General features: G+C 51.2%; 1 protein-coding gene across 2 annotated transcripts in view; it reads right to left on the bottom strand.

Annotated features, from left to right (window-relative positions):
• DNAI1 (dynein axonemal intermediate chain 1) overlaps window positions 1–14,208 on the bottom strand; it is a 385,067-nt gene that overhangs the window by 197,505 nt on the left and 173,354 nt on the right. For both annotated transcript variants that reach the window (XM_088461607.1, XM_088461608.1), the window contains one exon: window positions 216–295. In XM_088461607.1, coding sequence (XP_088317733.1) covers window positions 216–295 — 80 coding nt within the window. The remainder of the gene's footprint in view (window positions 1–215; window positions 296–14,208) is intronic.

The following is a 14,208-nucleotide window of genomic DNA, read 5'->3' as shown; positions in this document are numbered from 1 at the left end:
TCTCACCCTAAGCTGGTCTGGGACTGGGATAGTAACATCACACTATACTGTGCCTCTCACCCTAAGCTGGTCTGGGACTGGGATAGTAACATTACACTATACTGTGCCTCTCACCCTAAGCTGGTCTGGGACTGGGATAGTAACATCTCTGTATATTGCGCCTCTCCCTGTATCGGGGCACTGATTACAGGTCCATTAGAAATTTGCTTTGTTACCTTATGAATCTTTCCCTCTTCTGTCCCGACCAGGAACAAATAATCGATTTGTCTGTGGAAATCGAAGGATGTTCCGCTCCCTGTAAGACAGAAGATTAGGGTGAGACAGAAGGCCAGGGGGAGAGACAGAAGGTTAGGGGGAGAGACAGAAGGCCAGGGGGAGAGACAGAAGGCCAGGGGGAGAGACAGAAGGCCAGGGGGAGAGACAGAAGGTTAGGGGGGGAGACAGAAGGTTAGGGGGGGAGACAGAAGGTTAGGGGGGGAGACAGAAGGTTAGGGGGGGGAGACAGAAGGTTAGGGGGAAGACAGAAGGCCAGGGGGAGAGACAGAAGGCCAGGGGGAGAGACATAAGGCCAGGGGGAGGACAGAAGGTCAGGGGGAAGACAGAAGGTCAGGGGGAAGACAGAAGGTCAGGGGGAAGACAGAAGGTTAGAGGGAGACAGAAGGTCAGGGGGAGACAGAAGGTCAGGGGGAGACAGAAGGTTAGCGGGAAGACAGAAGGTCAGGGGGAGACAGAAGGTTAGGGGGAGACAAAAGGTCAGGGGGAGACAGAAGCTTAGGGGGAAGACAGAAGGTCAGGGGGAAGACAGAAGGTCAGGGGGAAGACAGAAGCTTAGGGGGAAGACAGAAGGTTAGGGGGAAGACAGAAGGTCAGGGGGAAGACAGAAGGTCAGGGGGAAGACAGAAGGTCAGGGGGAAGACAGAAGGTCAGGGGGAAGACAGAAGGTCAGGGGGAGACAGAAGGTTAGGGGGAGACAGAAGGTCAGGGGGAAGACAGAAGGTCAGGGGGAAGACAGAAGGTCAGGGGGAAGACAGAAGGTCAGGGGGAGACACAGAAGGTTAGGGGGAGAGACAGAAGGTTAGGGGGAGAGAGAGAAGGCCAGGGGGAGAGATAGAAGGCCAGGGGGAGAGATAGAAGGCCAGGGTGATTGATAGAAGGCCAGGGGGAGAGACAGAAGGCCAGGGGGAGACAGAAGGCCAGGGGGAGAGACAGAAGGTCAGGGGGAGAGACAGAAGGTTAGGGGGAGAGACAGAAGGTTAGGGGGAGAGACAGAAGGTTAGGGGGAGACAGAAGGTTAGGGGGAAGACAGAAGGTTAGGGGGAGACAGAAGGTTAGGGGGAGACAGAAGGTTAGGGGGAGACAGAAGGTTAGGGGGAAGACAGAAGGTTAGGGGGAAGACAGAAGGTTAGGGGGAGACAGAAGGTTAGGGGGAGACAGAAGGTTAGGGGGAGACACAGAAGGTTAGGGGGAGACACAGAAGGTTAGGGGGAGAGACAGAAGGCCAGGGGGAGAGACAGAAGGCCAGGGGGGGAGACAGAAGGCCAGGGAGAGACAGAAGGTTAGGGGGAGACAGAAGGTTAGGGGGAGACAGAAGGTTAGGGGGAGACAGAAGGTTAGGGGGAGACAGAAGGCCAGGGGGAGACAGAAGGCCAGGGGGAGAGACAGAAGGTTAGGGGGAGACAGAAGGTTAGGGGGAGACAGAAGGTTAGGGGGAGACAGAAGGTTAGGGGGAGACAGAAGGTTAGGGGGAAGACAGAAGGTTAGGGGGAGACAGAAGGTTAGGGGGAGACAGAAGGTTAGGGGGAGACAGAAGGTTAGGGGGAGACAGAAGGTTAGGGGGAAGACAGAAGGTTAGGGGGAGACAGAAGGTTAGGGGGAGACACAGAAGGTTAGGGGGAGACACAGAAGGCCAGGGGGAGAGACAGAAGGCCAGGGGGGGAGACAGAAGGCCAGGGGGAGACAGAAGGTTAGGGGGAGACAGAAGTTTAGGGGGAGACAGAAGGTTAGGGGGAGACAGAAGGTTAGGGGGAGACAGAAGGTTAGGGGGAGACAGAAGGTTAGGGGGAGACAGAAGTTTAGGGGGAGACAGAAGGTTAGGGGGAGACAGAAGGTTAGGGGGAGACATACTGTAGGTTGGGTAACATATTACATCACATCTCTACTGCTAATTTAAACAGGTCTTTAGAACACATTATTACGGAATATTGGGCTCGATTCAGAGATGTACGTCTGTGGACGCAGCAGCGATTTGAACATACGCTAATGCCGCAGGAGACGGTGCCACCATTTTCAGGAGCGCTGCTCTGCGCCACTCCCTCCCCACCCTTAAATGGACGCAGCTTGTCAATCAGACTGCGTGCGTTGATGTATGCTCGCAGAATGGGTGAAGCGCAGTCCCCCCCGCCATCAGAGTTGTATACACACCATTTTGTGCAGACAGAAATGCGGCTTTCTGCCATTATCGTGGCCGCCGCAAATGCTTTATCCCACAGCTCTGGGCAAATAACCTGGTTTCTATGGGTTACGGCAGGAAATGGGCTTATAAGTAAATCACTCAGAGTGATAAAGCTGGAGTCTATGTGCCCGTGGTAAGCTAAGTGGCCACATGGTAGGCACACCTATTGTATCATGGTAGGATCCCCTTTGCCCCAGGGCAGCCTGAATTCTTTGCGGCAGGGATACCACACGGTGCTGGGAAGATGACATCACATTCATGCTGCAAATCTCGCCATCCCCACGTCACAAAGCGCATATCGCTGGAGGGTTTGCGTACACAGACGGGTGATCGCTCACATTGGAGGCCATACTCAAAGCGCATGTGCAAGTCTCCATGGTATGACCGATGGTAACGTCTACAGATGCACCAAGCGATATATCAGTGTCTGAAGAGGCACAAAGTGGGCGTCTCAGTCCATGCAAACTCAGATACACGCTTGTACGCCAGGGATGTGCTGATACTGTCATTAGAATACAGCTGCAGACACGACGATTGGCTAAAATGCTAAAGCAGTCACAGCGGCAGAGCGCGGCTCAGAACCGATCATGTGTGAAAATCCCAGGAGATCGCAGTTTCTGAGATAGGGAAACCACACTCTGGGCCTGAATCAGGGCCGGCCCTCTGGTTTTTCAGAACGTCCCCCTGGCCGCTCGCATAGCTGTGGGTGACCACCCACAGCTATACCGAGCGGCCATGATGATGGTCAAGACCATCGTGACCATGGGGCTTGTGACGAGACCCTTGTGGTAGGGTCTCGTCTCCCGCAAGCCCCAGAGTGCTTTTGGCTCTAACAGAGTCGAAAGCACTCCCACTGACATCACTTGTGATCACTTGTGATGTCAGTGGGGCCGGCCCCAGATGGTAGGCGTTCCCATGGGAACGCCTCAGTCTGGCCAGCCACTCCCCCGGCCCGCCCACCAAAGGGGGCGTGCTGTCACTCAACATCAACAGCACGGGTCTGAATCAGGCCCTCTGTGCCACCACTCTGTGCGCCCCACGGTCACAGTCACTTACATCATATCCTTTCCCTATTCTGGTGTCTGCTCTGAACAACAACTGAACCTCTCACCACGCCATCATGCTCTTACTTACTGAGTGGCTGCCACATGCATGACGGATTACATACCGGGCCATCTTAGCATATGGCCAAACAGTGCAATATTGTAGGGCCCTACGAGCAGGGGGGCATCTACATGGAGTGTGCAGCCTCTCGCTCCGTGCCTAGGGAAGACCCCTGAGAGACAGACAGAGAAAGCTGCCCCCCGGCTGCTCTGATTGTTAATGACATACAATCACAGTGGCCAGACAGCATTCTCTACCTGCCTCCCAGCATACAGTCACAGAGCCGGAATAAGGGGGAAGGAGGGCCCATACTTCAATCAACGCTGCAGAGCAGGAACTGAACGGTGAGCTGGAGAAGAGAAGACGGAGGTGGAGTCTGCACAGGAGGTGGGGCTACACGGAACTGTGCCAACAGCAGCATGGGAGAGAGGAGGGGGAGGAACTGCTGCAGAGCCAATTACCAGAGTGATAAAGAATATCCAGCAGCCAGCCTATAAGGTAAGAGGGACGTAGAGAGGGGGCACTGTCTATATGTATGTGACTATATATGTATACTGTATATATGTGTGGCTGTATATATGTATGTGTATACAGAAGTGTCCACACACATCCAGCCTCAATACGCCATGCAGCGTGACTTGCGTGGTGTGAGTGAGCTTCCACGTCCCGTGCCACTCTGCTAGCACCGGGCGTCTTTTTTTGCCAAAAATGCAATGCGATGCGACTATGACACATCAGCAGAATGAATGAATATATATATATATATATATATATATACATATATCTATACACATACACACACTAGTGTAATACGCTACGTATGGCACTCCACTGTAGGTTGAGTTCCGGACTATAAATAGACAGTAAAAAGGTTGACAATGTCTAGATAGAAACCAGGGGGTATATTTACTGAAGTGCAGGTTTTTAGATGTGGAGATGTTGCCCATTGCAACCAATCAGATTCTACTTTACACATGTCTAGCACCTTCTAGAAGATAATAGCTAGAATTTGATTGGTTGCTATGGGCAACATCTCCACTTCTAAAAAACCCGCACTTTAGTAAATATACCCCCAGATATCTAAAAGGTCAACCTATTGACTGTATCCTTTATACCAGACCGCCTGTGGGTGGAATGATAAATACTTGGAACTGATGGTTGTGTAAGAGTTCTGCTCCTACCTTTACTACGCTGCAACTTCCCCATTTTGTGTCATCGATTCTAGGCGATGCTTATTCCACAAAGCATAACCTATGTAGCGCGCTCAAAATGGCTGCCACGTCTGCTACCTTTCGTGGGTGGTTTATGTAACCTATGGAATTTATTCCCCAGAATGGCCCCGTTCACTATGTTCTTTATTTTTCTGTTTAATTTCTTTTTGCTGTAATACTAAACCCCAGTGCGATGATAATAATGCTTGTATAGCAACCCTGAGTCCTGCTGGAGAAAAGCGCTATATATAAATTATTATTATTATAATCTAACGTCTGCAACGAAATGGCATCATATACTTTATATTTCTAATAGTGCACTGCAAGGAAATCAGATGGGCTGTATCTAATATATTGTCACAGCAGGATCTGGTGACTATACAGTATATATCCAGTATGTGCAGGACAGAGACAGAACAGGAGCAGCTCTATCAACCATGTAATAATATGTACAGGGAAAGGCAGAGACAGGACAGGAGCAGCTCTGGCAGCCAGGTAATAATATGTGCAGGGACAGGCAGAGACAGGTCAGGAGCAGCTCTGGCAGCCAGGTAATAATATGTACAGGGACAGGCAGAGACAGGTCAGGACCAGCTCTGGCAGCCAGGTAATAATATGTGCAGGGAAAGGCAGAGACAGGACAGGAGCAGCTCTGGCAGCCAGGTAATAATATGTGCAGGGAAAGGCAGAGACAGGACAGGACCAGCTCTGGCAGCCAGGTAATAATATGTGCAGGGACAGGCAGAGACAGGTCAGGAGCAGCTCTGGCAGCCAGGTAATAATATGTGCAGGGAAAGGCAGAGACAGGACAGGAGCAGATCTGGCAGCCAGGTAATAATATGTGCAGGGAAAGGCAGAGACAGGACAGGAGCAGCTCTGGCAGCCAGGTAATATTATGTACAGGGAAAGGCAGAGATAGGACAGGAGCAGCTCTGGCAGCCAGGTAATAACATGTACAGGGACAGGCAGAGACAGGTCAGGAGCAGCTCTGGCAGCCAGGTAATAATATGTGCAGGGCAGAGACAGGTCAGGAGCAGCTCTGGCAGCCATGTAATAATATGTGCAGGGACAGGCAGAGACAGGACAGGAGCAGCTCTAGCAGCCATGTAATAATATGTGCAGGGACAGGCAGAGACAGGACAGGAGCAGCTCTAGCAGCCAGGTAATAATATGTGCAGGGAAAGGCAGAGACAGGTCAGGAGCAGCTCTGGCAGCCAGGTAATAATATGTGCAGGGACAGGCAGAGACAGGTCAGGACCAGGTCTGGCAGCCAGGTAATAATATGTGCAGGGAAAGTCAGAGACAGGTCAGGAGCAGCTCTGGCAGCCAGGTAATAATATGTGCAGGGACAGGCAGAGACAGGTCAGGAGCAGCTCTAGCAGCCAGGTAATAATATGTGCAGGGAAAGGCAGAGACAGGAAAGGACCAACTCTGGCAGCCAGGTAATAATATGAGCAGGGAAAGGCAGAGACAGGTCAGGACCAGCTCTGGCAGCCAGGTAATAATATGTGCAGGGAAAGGTAGAAACAGGTCAGGAGCAGCTATGGCAGCCAGGTAATAATATGTGCTGGGAAAGGCAGAGACAGGACAGGAGCAGCTCTGGCAGCCAGGTAATAATATGTGCAGGGACAGGCAGAGACAGGAAAGGAGCAGCTCTGGCAGCCAGGTAATAATATGTGCAGGGAAAGGCAGAGACAGGTCAGGAGCAGCTCTGGCAGCCAGGTAATAATATGTGCAGGGAAAGGCAGAGACAGGACAGGAGCAGCTCTGGCGGTCTGGTAATAATATGTACAGGGACAGGCAGAGACAGGTCAGGACCAGCTCTGGCAGCCAGGTAATAATATGTACAGGGACAGGCAGAGACAGGACAGGAGCAGCTCCGGCAGCCAAGTAATAATATGTGCAGGGAAAGGTAGAGACAGGTCAGGAGCAGCTCTGGCAGCCAGGTAATAATATGTACAGGGAAAGGTAGAGACAGGTCAGGAGCAGCTCTGGCAGCAGGTAATAATATGTACAGGGCAAGGTAGAGACAGGAAAGGAGCAGCTCTGGCAGCCAGGTAATAATATGTGCAGGGACAGGCAGAGACAGGACAGGAGCAGATCTGGCAGCCAGGTAATAATATGTACAGGGACAGGCAGAGACAGGTCAGGACCAGCTCTGGCAGCCAGGTAATAATATGTGCAGGGACAGGCAGAGACAGGACAGGAGCAGCTCTAGCAGCCAGGTAATAATATGTGCAGGGAAAGGCAGAGACAGGTCAGGAGCAGCTCTGGCAGCCAGGTAATAATATGTGCAGGGAAAGTCAGAGACAGGTCAGGAGCAGCTCTGGCAGCCAGGTAATAATATGTGCAGCGACAGGCAGAGACAGGTCAGGAGCAGCTCTAGCAGCCAGGTAATAATATGTGCAGGGAAAGGCAGAGACAGGAAAGGACCAACTCTGGCAGCCAGGTAATAATATGAGCAGGGAAAGGCAGAGACAGGTCAGGACCAGCTCTGGCAGCCAGGTAATAATATGTGCAGGGAAAGGTAGAAACAGGTCAGGAGCAGCTATGGCAGCCAGGTAATAATATGTGCTGGGAAAGGCAGAGACAGGACAGGAGCAGCTCTGGCAGCCAGGTAATAATATGTGCAGGGACAGGCAGAGACAGGAAAGGAGCAGCTCTGGCAGCCAGGTAATAATATGTGCAGGGAAAGGCAGAGACAGGTCAGGAGCAGCTCTGGCAGCCAGGTAATAATATGTGCAGGGAAAGGCAGAGACAGGACAGGAGCAGCTCTGGCGGTCTGGTAATAATATGTACAGGGACAGGCAGAGACAGGTCAGGACCAGCTCTGGCAGCCAGGTAATAATATGTACAGGGACAGGCAGAGACAGGACAGGAGCAGCTCCGGCAGCCAAGTAATAATATGTGCAGGGAAAGGTAGAGACAGGTCAGGAGCAGCTCTGGCAGCCAGGTAATAATATGTACAGGGAAAGGTAGAGACAGGTCAGGAGCAGCTCTGGCAGCAGGTAATAATATGTACAAGGCAAGGTAGAGACAGGAAAGGAGCAGCTCTGGCAGCCAGGTAATAATATGTGCAGGGACAGGCAGAGACAGGACAGGAGCAGATCTGGCAGCCAGGTAATAATATGTACAGGGACAGGCAGAGACAGGTCAGGACCAGCTCTGGCAGCCAGGTAATAATATGTACAGGGACAGGCAGAGACAGGACAGGAGCAGCTCCGGCAGCCAAGTAATAATATGTGCAGGGCAGAGACAGGACAGGAGTAGCTCTGGTAGCCAGGTAATAATATGTGCAGGGAAAGGCAGAGACAGGTCAGGAGCAGCTCTGGCAGCCAGGTAATAATATGTGCAGGGAAAGGCAGAGACAGGTCAGGAGCAGCTCTGGACGCCAGGTAATAATATGTGCAGGGAAAGGTAGAGACAGGTCAGGAGCAGCTCTTGCAGCCAGGTAATAATATGTGCAGGGACAGGCAGAGACAGGACAGGACCCCAGCTCTGGCAGCCAGGTAATAATATGTGCAGGGACAGGCAGAGACAGGACAGGAGCAGCTCTGGCAGCCAGGTAATAATATGTGCAGGGAAAGGCAGAGACAGGACAGGAGCAGCTCTGGCAGCCAGGTAATAATATGTGCAGGGAAAGGCAGAGATAGGACAGGAGCAGCTCTGGCAGCCAGGTAATAATATGTACAGGGCAAGGTAGAGACAGGTCAGGAGCAGCTCTGGCAGCCAGGTAATAATATGTACAGGGAAAGGTAGAGACAGGTCAGGAGCAGCTCTGGCAGCCAGGTAATAATATGTACAGGGCAAGGTAGAGACAGGAAAGGAGCAGCTCTGGCAGCCAGGTAATAATATGTGCAGGGACAGGCAGAGACAGGACAGGAGCAGATCTGGCAGCCAGGTAATAATCTGTGCAGGGACAGGCAGAGACAGGTCAGGAGCAGCTCTAGCAGCCAGGTAATAATATGTGCAGGGAAAGGCAGAGACAGGACAGGAGCAGCTCTGGCAGCCAGGTAATAATATGAGCAGGGAAAGGCAGAGACAGGACAGGAGCAGCTCTGGCAGCCAGGTAATAATATGTGCAGGGAAAGGCAGAGACAGGACAGGACCAGCTCTGGCAGCCAGGTAATAATATGTGCAGGGAAAGGCAGAGACAGGACAGGACCAGCTCTGGCAGCCAGGTAATAATATGTGCAGGGAAAGGCAGAGACAGGTCAGGAGCAGCTCTGGCAGCCAGGTAATAATATGTGCAGGGAAAGGCAGAGATAGGTCAGGACCAGCTCTGGCAGCCAGGTAATAATATGTGCAGGGAAAGGCAGAGACAGGTCAGGAGCAGCTCTGGCAGCCAGGTAATAATATGTGCAGGGAAAGGTAGAGACAGGTCAGGAGCAGCTCTGGCAGCCAGGTAATAATATGTGCAGGGAAAGGCAGAGACAGGTCAGGAGCAGCTCTGGCAGCCAGGTAATAATATGTACAGGGACAGGCAGAGACAGGTCAGGAGCAGCTCTGGCAGCCAGGTAATAATATGTACAGGGACAGGCAGAGACAGGTCAGGACCAGCTCTGGCAGCCAGGTAATAATATGTGCAGGGCAGAGACAGGACAGGACCAGCTCTGGCATCCAGGTAATAATATGTACAGGGAAAGGCAGAGACAGGTCAGGACCAGCTCTGGCAGCCAGGTAATAATATGTGCAGGGAAAGGCAGAGACAGGTCAGGACCAGCTCTGGCAGCCAGGTAATAATATGTGCAGGGACAGGCAGAGACAGGACAGGACCCCAGCTCTGGCAGCCAGGTAATAATATGTACATGGAAAGGCAGAGACAGGTCAGGACCAGCTCCGGCAGCCAGGTAATAATATGTGCAGGGAAAGGCTGAGACAGGTCAGGAGCAGCTCTGGGGGCCAGGTAATAATATGTGCAGGGTAAGGCAGAGACAGGTCAGGAGCAGCTCTGGCAGCCAGGTAATAAAATGTGCAGTGAAAGGCAGAGACAGGACAGGAGCAGCTCTGGCAGCCAGGTAATAATATGTGCAGAAAAAGGCAGAGACAGGTCAGGAGCAGCTCTGGCAGCCAGGTAATAATATGTGCAGGGAAAGGCAGAGACAGGACAGGAGCAGCTCTGGCAGCCAGGTAATAATATGTACAGGGACAGGCAGAGACAGGACAGGAGCATGTCTGGCAGCCAGGTAATAATATGTGCAGGGAAAGGCAGAGACAGGTCAGGAGCAGCTCTGGCAGCCAGGTAATAATATGAGCAGGGAAAGGTAGAGACAGGTCAGGGCCAGCTCTGGCAGCCAGGTAATAATATGTGCAGGGAAAGGCAGAGACAGGTCAGGGCCAGCTCTGGCAGCCAGGTAATAATATGTGCAGGGAAAGGCAGAGACTCGTCAGGAGCAGCTCTGGCAGCCAGGTAATAATATGTGCAGGGAAAGGCAGAGACAGGTCAGGAGCAGCTCTGGCAGCCAGGTAATAATATGTGCAGGGAAAGGCAGAGACAGGTCAGGAGCAGCTCTGGCAGCCAGGTAATAATATGTGCAGGGACAGGCAGAGACAGGTCAGGAGCAGCTCTGGCAGCCAGGTAATAATATGTGCAGGGACAGGCAGAGACAGGTCAGGAGCAGCTCTAGCAGGCAGGTAATAATATGTGCAGGGACAGGCAGAGACAGGTCAGGAGCAGCTCTGGCAGCCAGGTAATAATATGTGCAGGGAAAGGCAGAGACAGGTCAGGAGCAGCTCTGGCAGCCAGGTAATAATATGTGCAGGGAAAGGCAGAGACAGGACAGGAGCAGCTCTGGCAGCCAGGTAATAATATGTGCAGGGACAGGCAGAGACAGGACAGGAGCAGCTCTGGCAGCCAGGTAATAATATGTGCAGGGAAAGGCAGAGACAGGACAGGAGCAGCTCTGGCAGCCAGGTAATAATATGTGCAGGGAAAGGCAGAGACAGGACAGGAGCAGCTCTGGCAGCCAGGTAATAATATGTGCAGGGAAAGGCAGAGACAGGTCAGGAGCAGCTCTGGCAGCCAGGTAATAATATGTGCAGGGAAAGGCAGAGACAGGACAGGAGCAGCTCTGGCAGCCAGGTAATAATATGTGCAGGGAAAGGCAGAGACAGGTCAGGAGCAGCTCTGGCAGCCAGGTAATAATATGTGCAGGGACAGGCAGAGACAGGTCAGGAGCAGCTATGGCAGCCAGGTAATAATATGTGCAGGGAAAGGCAGAGACAGGACAGGAGCAGCTCTGGGAGCCAGGTAATAATAAGTGCAGGGAAAGGCAGAGACAGGTCAGGAGCAGCTCTGGCAGCCGGGTAATAATATGTGCAGGGAAAGGCAGAGACAGGTCAGGATCAGATCTGGCAGCCAGGTAATAATATGTGCAGGGACAGGCAGAGACAGGTCAGGATCAGATCTGGCAGCCAGGTAATAATATGAGCAGGGAAAGGCAGAGACAGGACAGGAGCAGCTATGGCAGCCAGGTAATAATATGTGCAGGGAAAGGCAGAGACAGGACAGGAGCAGCTCTGGCAGCCGGGTAATAATATGTGCAGGGAAAGGCAGAGACAGGACAGGAGCAGCTCTGGGAGCCAGGTAATAATAAGTGCAGGGAAAGGCAGAGACAGGTCAGGAGCAGCTCTGGCAGCCAGGTAATAATCTGTGCAGGGAAAGGCAGAGACAGATCAGGAGCAGCTCGGGCAGCCAGGTAATAATATGTGCAGAGACAGGTCAGGAGCAGCTCTGGCAGGCAGGTAATAATATGTGCAGAGACAGGTCAGGAGCAGCTCTGGCAGGCAGGTAATAATATGTGCAGGGACAGGCAGAGACAGGTCAGGAGCAGCTCTGGCAGCCAGGTAATAATATGTGCAGGGAAAGGCAGAGACAGGTCAGGAGCAGCTCTGGCAGCCAGGTAATAATATGTGCAGGGAAAGGCAGAGACAGATCAGGAGCAGCTCGGGCAGCCAGGTTATAATATGTGCAGGGAAAGGCAGAGACAGATCAGGAGCAGCTCTGGCAGCCAGGTAATAATATGTGCAGGGAAAGGCAGAGACAGATCAGGAGCAGCTCGGGCAGCCAGGTAATAATATGTGCAGGGAAAGGCAGAGACAGGACAGGAGCAGCTCTGGCAGCCAGGTAATAATATGTGCAGGGACAGGCAGAGACAGGACAGGACCAGCTCTGGCAGCCAGGTAATAATATGTGCAGGGAAAGGCAGAGACAGGTCAGGAGCAGCTCTGGCAGCCAGGTAATAATATGTGCAGGGAAAGGCAGAGACAGGTCAGGATCAGATCTGGCAGCCAGGTAATAATATGAGCAGGGAAAGGCAGAGACAGGACAGGAGCAGCTCTGGCAGCCAGGTAATAATATGTGCAGGGAAAGGCAGAGACAGGTCAGGAGCAGCTCTGGCAGCCAGGTAATAATATGTGCAGGGAAAGGCAGAGACAGGTCAGGATCAGATCTGGCAGCCAGGTAATAATATGAGCAGGGAAAGGCAGAGACAGGACAGGAGCAGCTATGGCAGCCAGGTAATAATATGTGCAGGGAAAGGCAGAGACAGGACAGGAGCAGCTCTGGCAGCCGGGTAATAATCTGTGCAGGGAAAGGCAGAGACAGGACAGGAGCAGCTCTGGGAGCCAGGTAATAATAAGTGCAGGGACAGGCAGAGACAGGACCGGTCCGATTCCAGCTTTGGCAATAAGACAGCCTTTGTGAAGTGGGATATGAGGGATTATAGAGCTGGTGCAGCCCCGGCTCTCAGTATATGGAGATGTTGATGCAGTAGATAGGATTAGCAGATAATTAGTAGATTGCATACAATTAGCCAGGATGCCAGCAGCCTATGAGAGCGGATAATGTGGGAGACAATCTGGTGATTTTAGGGAGTCATTAGAAGTCAGAAAGCCGCCAATATGTTTCCATGTCAGATTCTGCGCTGTAATGTGCTGCAAAACTGTGATACTGTGGTCAGCTCTATGTACATACAGGCATGACACATACATCGCCACCCTATACTGTAATGTATATTATAAGTCACTATTTGCTTTAATGTTACATTTAGCCTAAGTAAATCTGTCTATATCATGGCACAATACAGCTAGAATAATAAATTGTAGTCGCCTAAGTATATTGTATAAGACTTGGGGGTCATATGGACCAGGTATGTACCTACACACATAAGGGGGTATTGAATCAGGAGGGATTATATTCAGCAGAAATGTACATGTCCTGGCCGCAAGGGGGGTGGGGGGGAGGGGGGGGGAAAGGTCAGATGCTGTTGCCGCCATTTACACACAGTCGCAACAGCAACTCACCCCAGGCGTCGAATTAATTGAATTCCTGTAAAGTGTAATCAATCCTGTATCTATAAATAGTGTAATCAGGTTTGTGCCTATACACAATGTAACCATCCATATACAGTACCTATAGACATAATGTAACCTGCTCCAGCTATGTACCTATAGGAGGTAGTGTAACCAGTCCTGTACCTATAGACATACTGTAAGCAGACATATTGTAACCAGCTATGTACCTCTAGTCAGTGTTACCCGCCTGCATGTACCTATAGATATAGTGTAACCAGCTATGTACCTATAGTCAGTGTTACCCACCTGCATGTACCTATAGATATAGTGTAACCAGCTATGTACCTATAGTTAGTGTTACCCACCTGCATGTACCTATAGATATAGTGTAACCAGCTATGTACCTCTAGTCAGTGTTAACCGCCTGCATGTACCATTAGATATAGTGTAACCAACTATGTACCTCTAGTCAGTGTTACCCGCCTGCATGTACCTATATAGTGTAACCAGCCATGTACCTCTAGTCAGTGTTACCCACCTGCATGTACCTATAGATATAGTGTAACCAGCCATGTACCTCTAGTCAGTGTTACCTGCCTGCATGTACCTATAGATATAGTGTAACCAGCCATGTACCTCTAGTCAGTGTTACCCACCTGCATGTACCTATATAGTGTAACCAGCCATGTACCTCTAGTCAGTGTTACCCGCCTGCATGTACCTATAGATATAGTGTAACCAGCTATATACCTCTAGTCAGTGTTACCCGCCTGAATGTACCTATAGATATAGTGTAACCAGCTATGTACCTATAGTCAGTGTTACCCACCTGCATGTACCTATAGATATAGTGTAACCAGCTATGTACCTATAGTTAGTGTTACCCACCTGCATGTACCTATAGATATAGTGTAACCAGCTATGTACCTCTAGTCAGTGTTAACCGCCTGCATGTACCATTAGATATAGTGTAACCAACTATGTACCTCTAGTCAGTGTTATCCGCCTGCATGTACCTATATAGTGTAACCAGCCATGTACCTCTAGTCAGTGTTACCCACCTGCATGTACCTATAGATATAGTGTAACCAGCCATGTACCTCTAGTCAGTGTTACCTGCCTGCATGTACCTATAGATATAGTGTA

This window comes from Taudactylus pleione, unplaced genomic scaffold (assembly GCF_031769625.1).
Source record: "Taudactylus pleione unplaced genomic scaffold, aTauple2 ptg001078l, whole genome shotgun sequence".
Classification (NCBI taxonomy): domain Eukaryota; kingdom Metazoa; phylum Chordata; class Amphibia; order Anura; family Myobatrachidae; genus Taudactylus; species Taudactylus pleione.
Note: the sequence above shows the minus strand (reverse complement) of the source record. Positions and strands in the feature narration are given on the sequence as shown.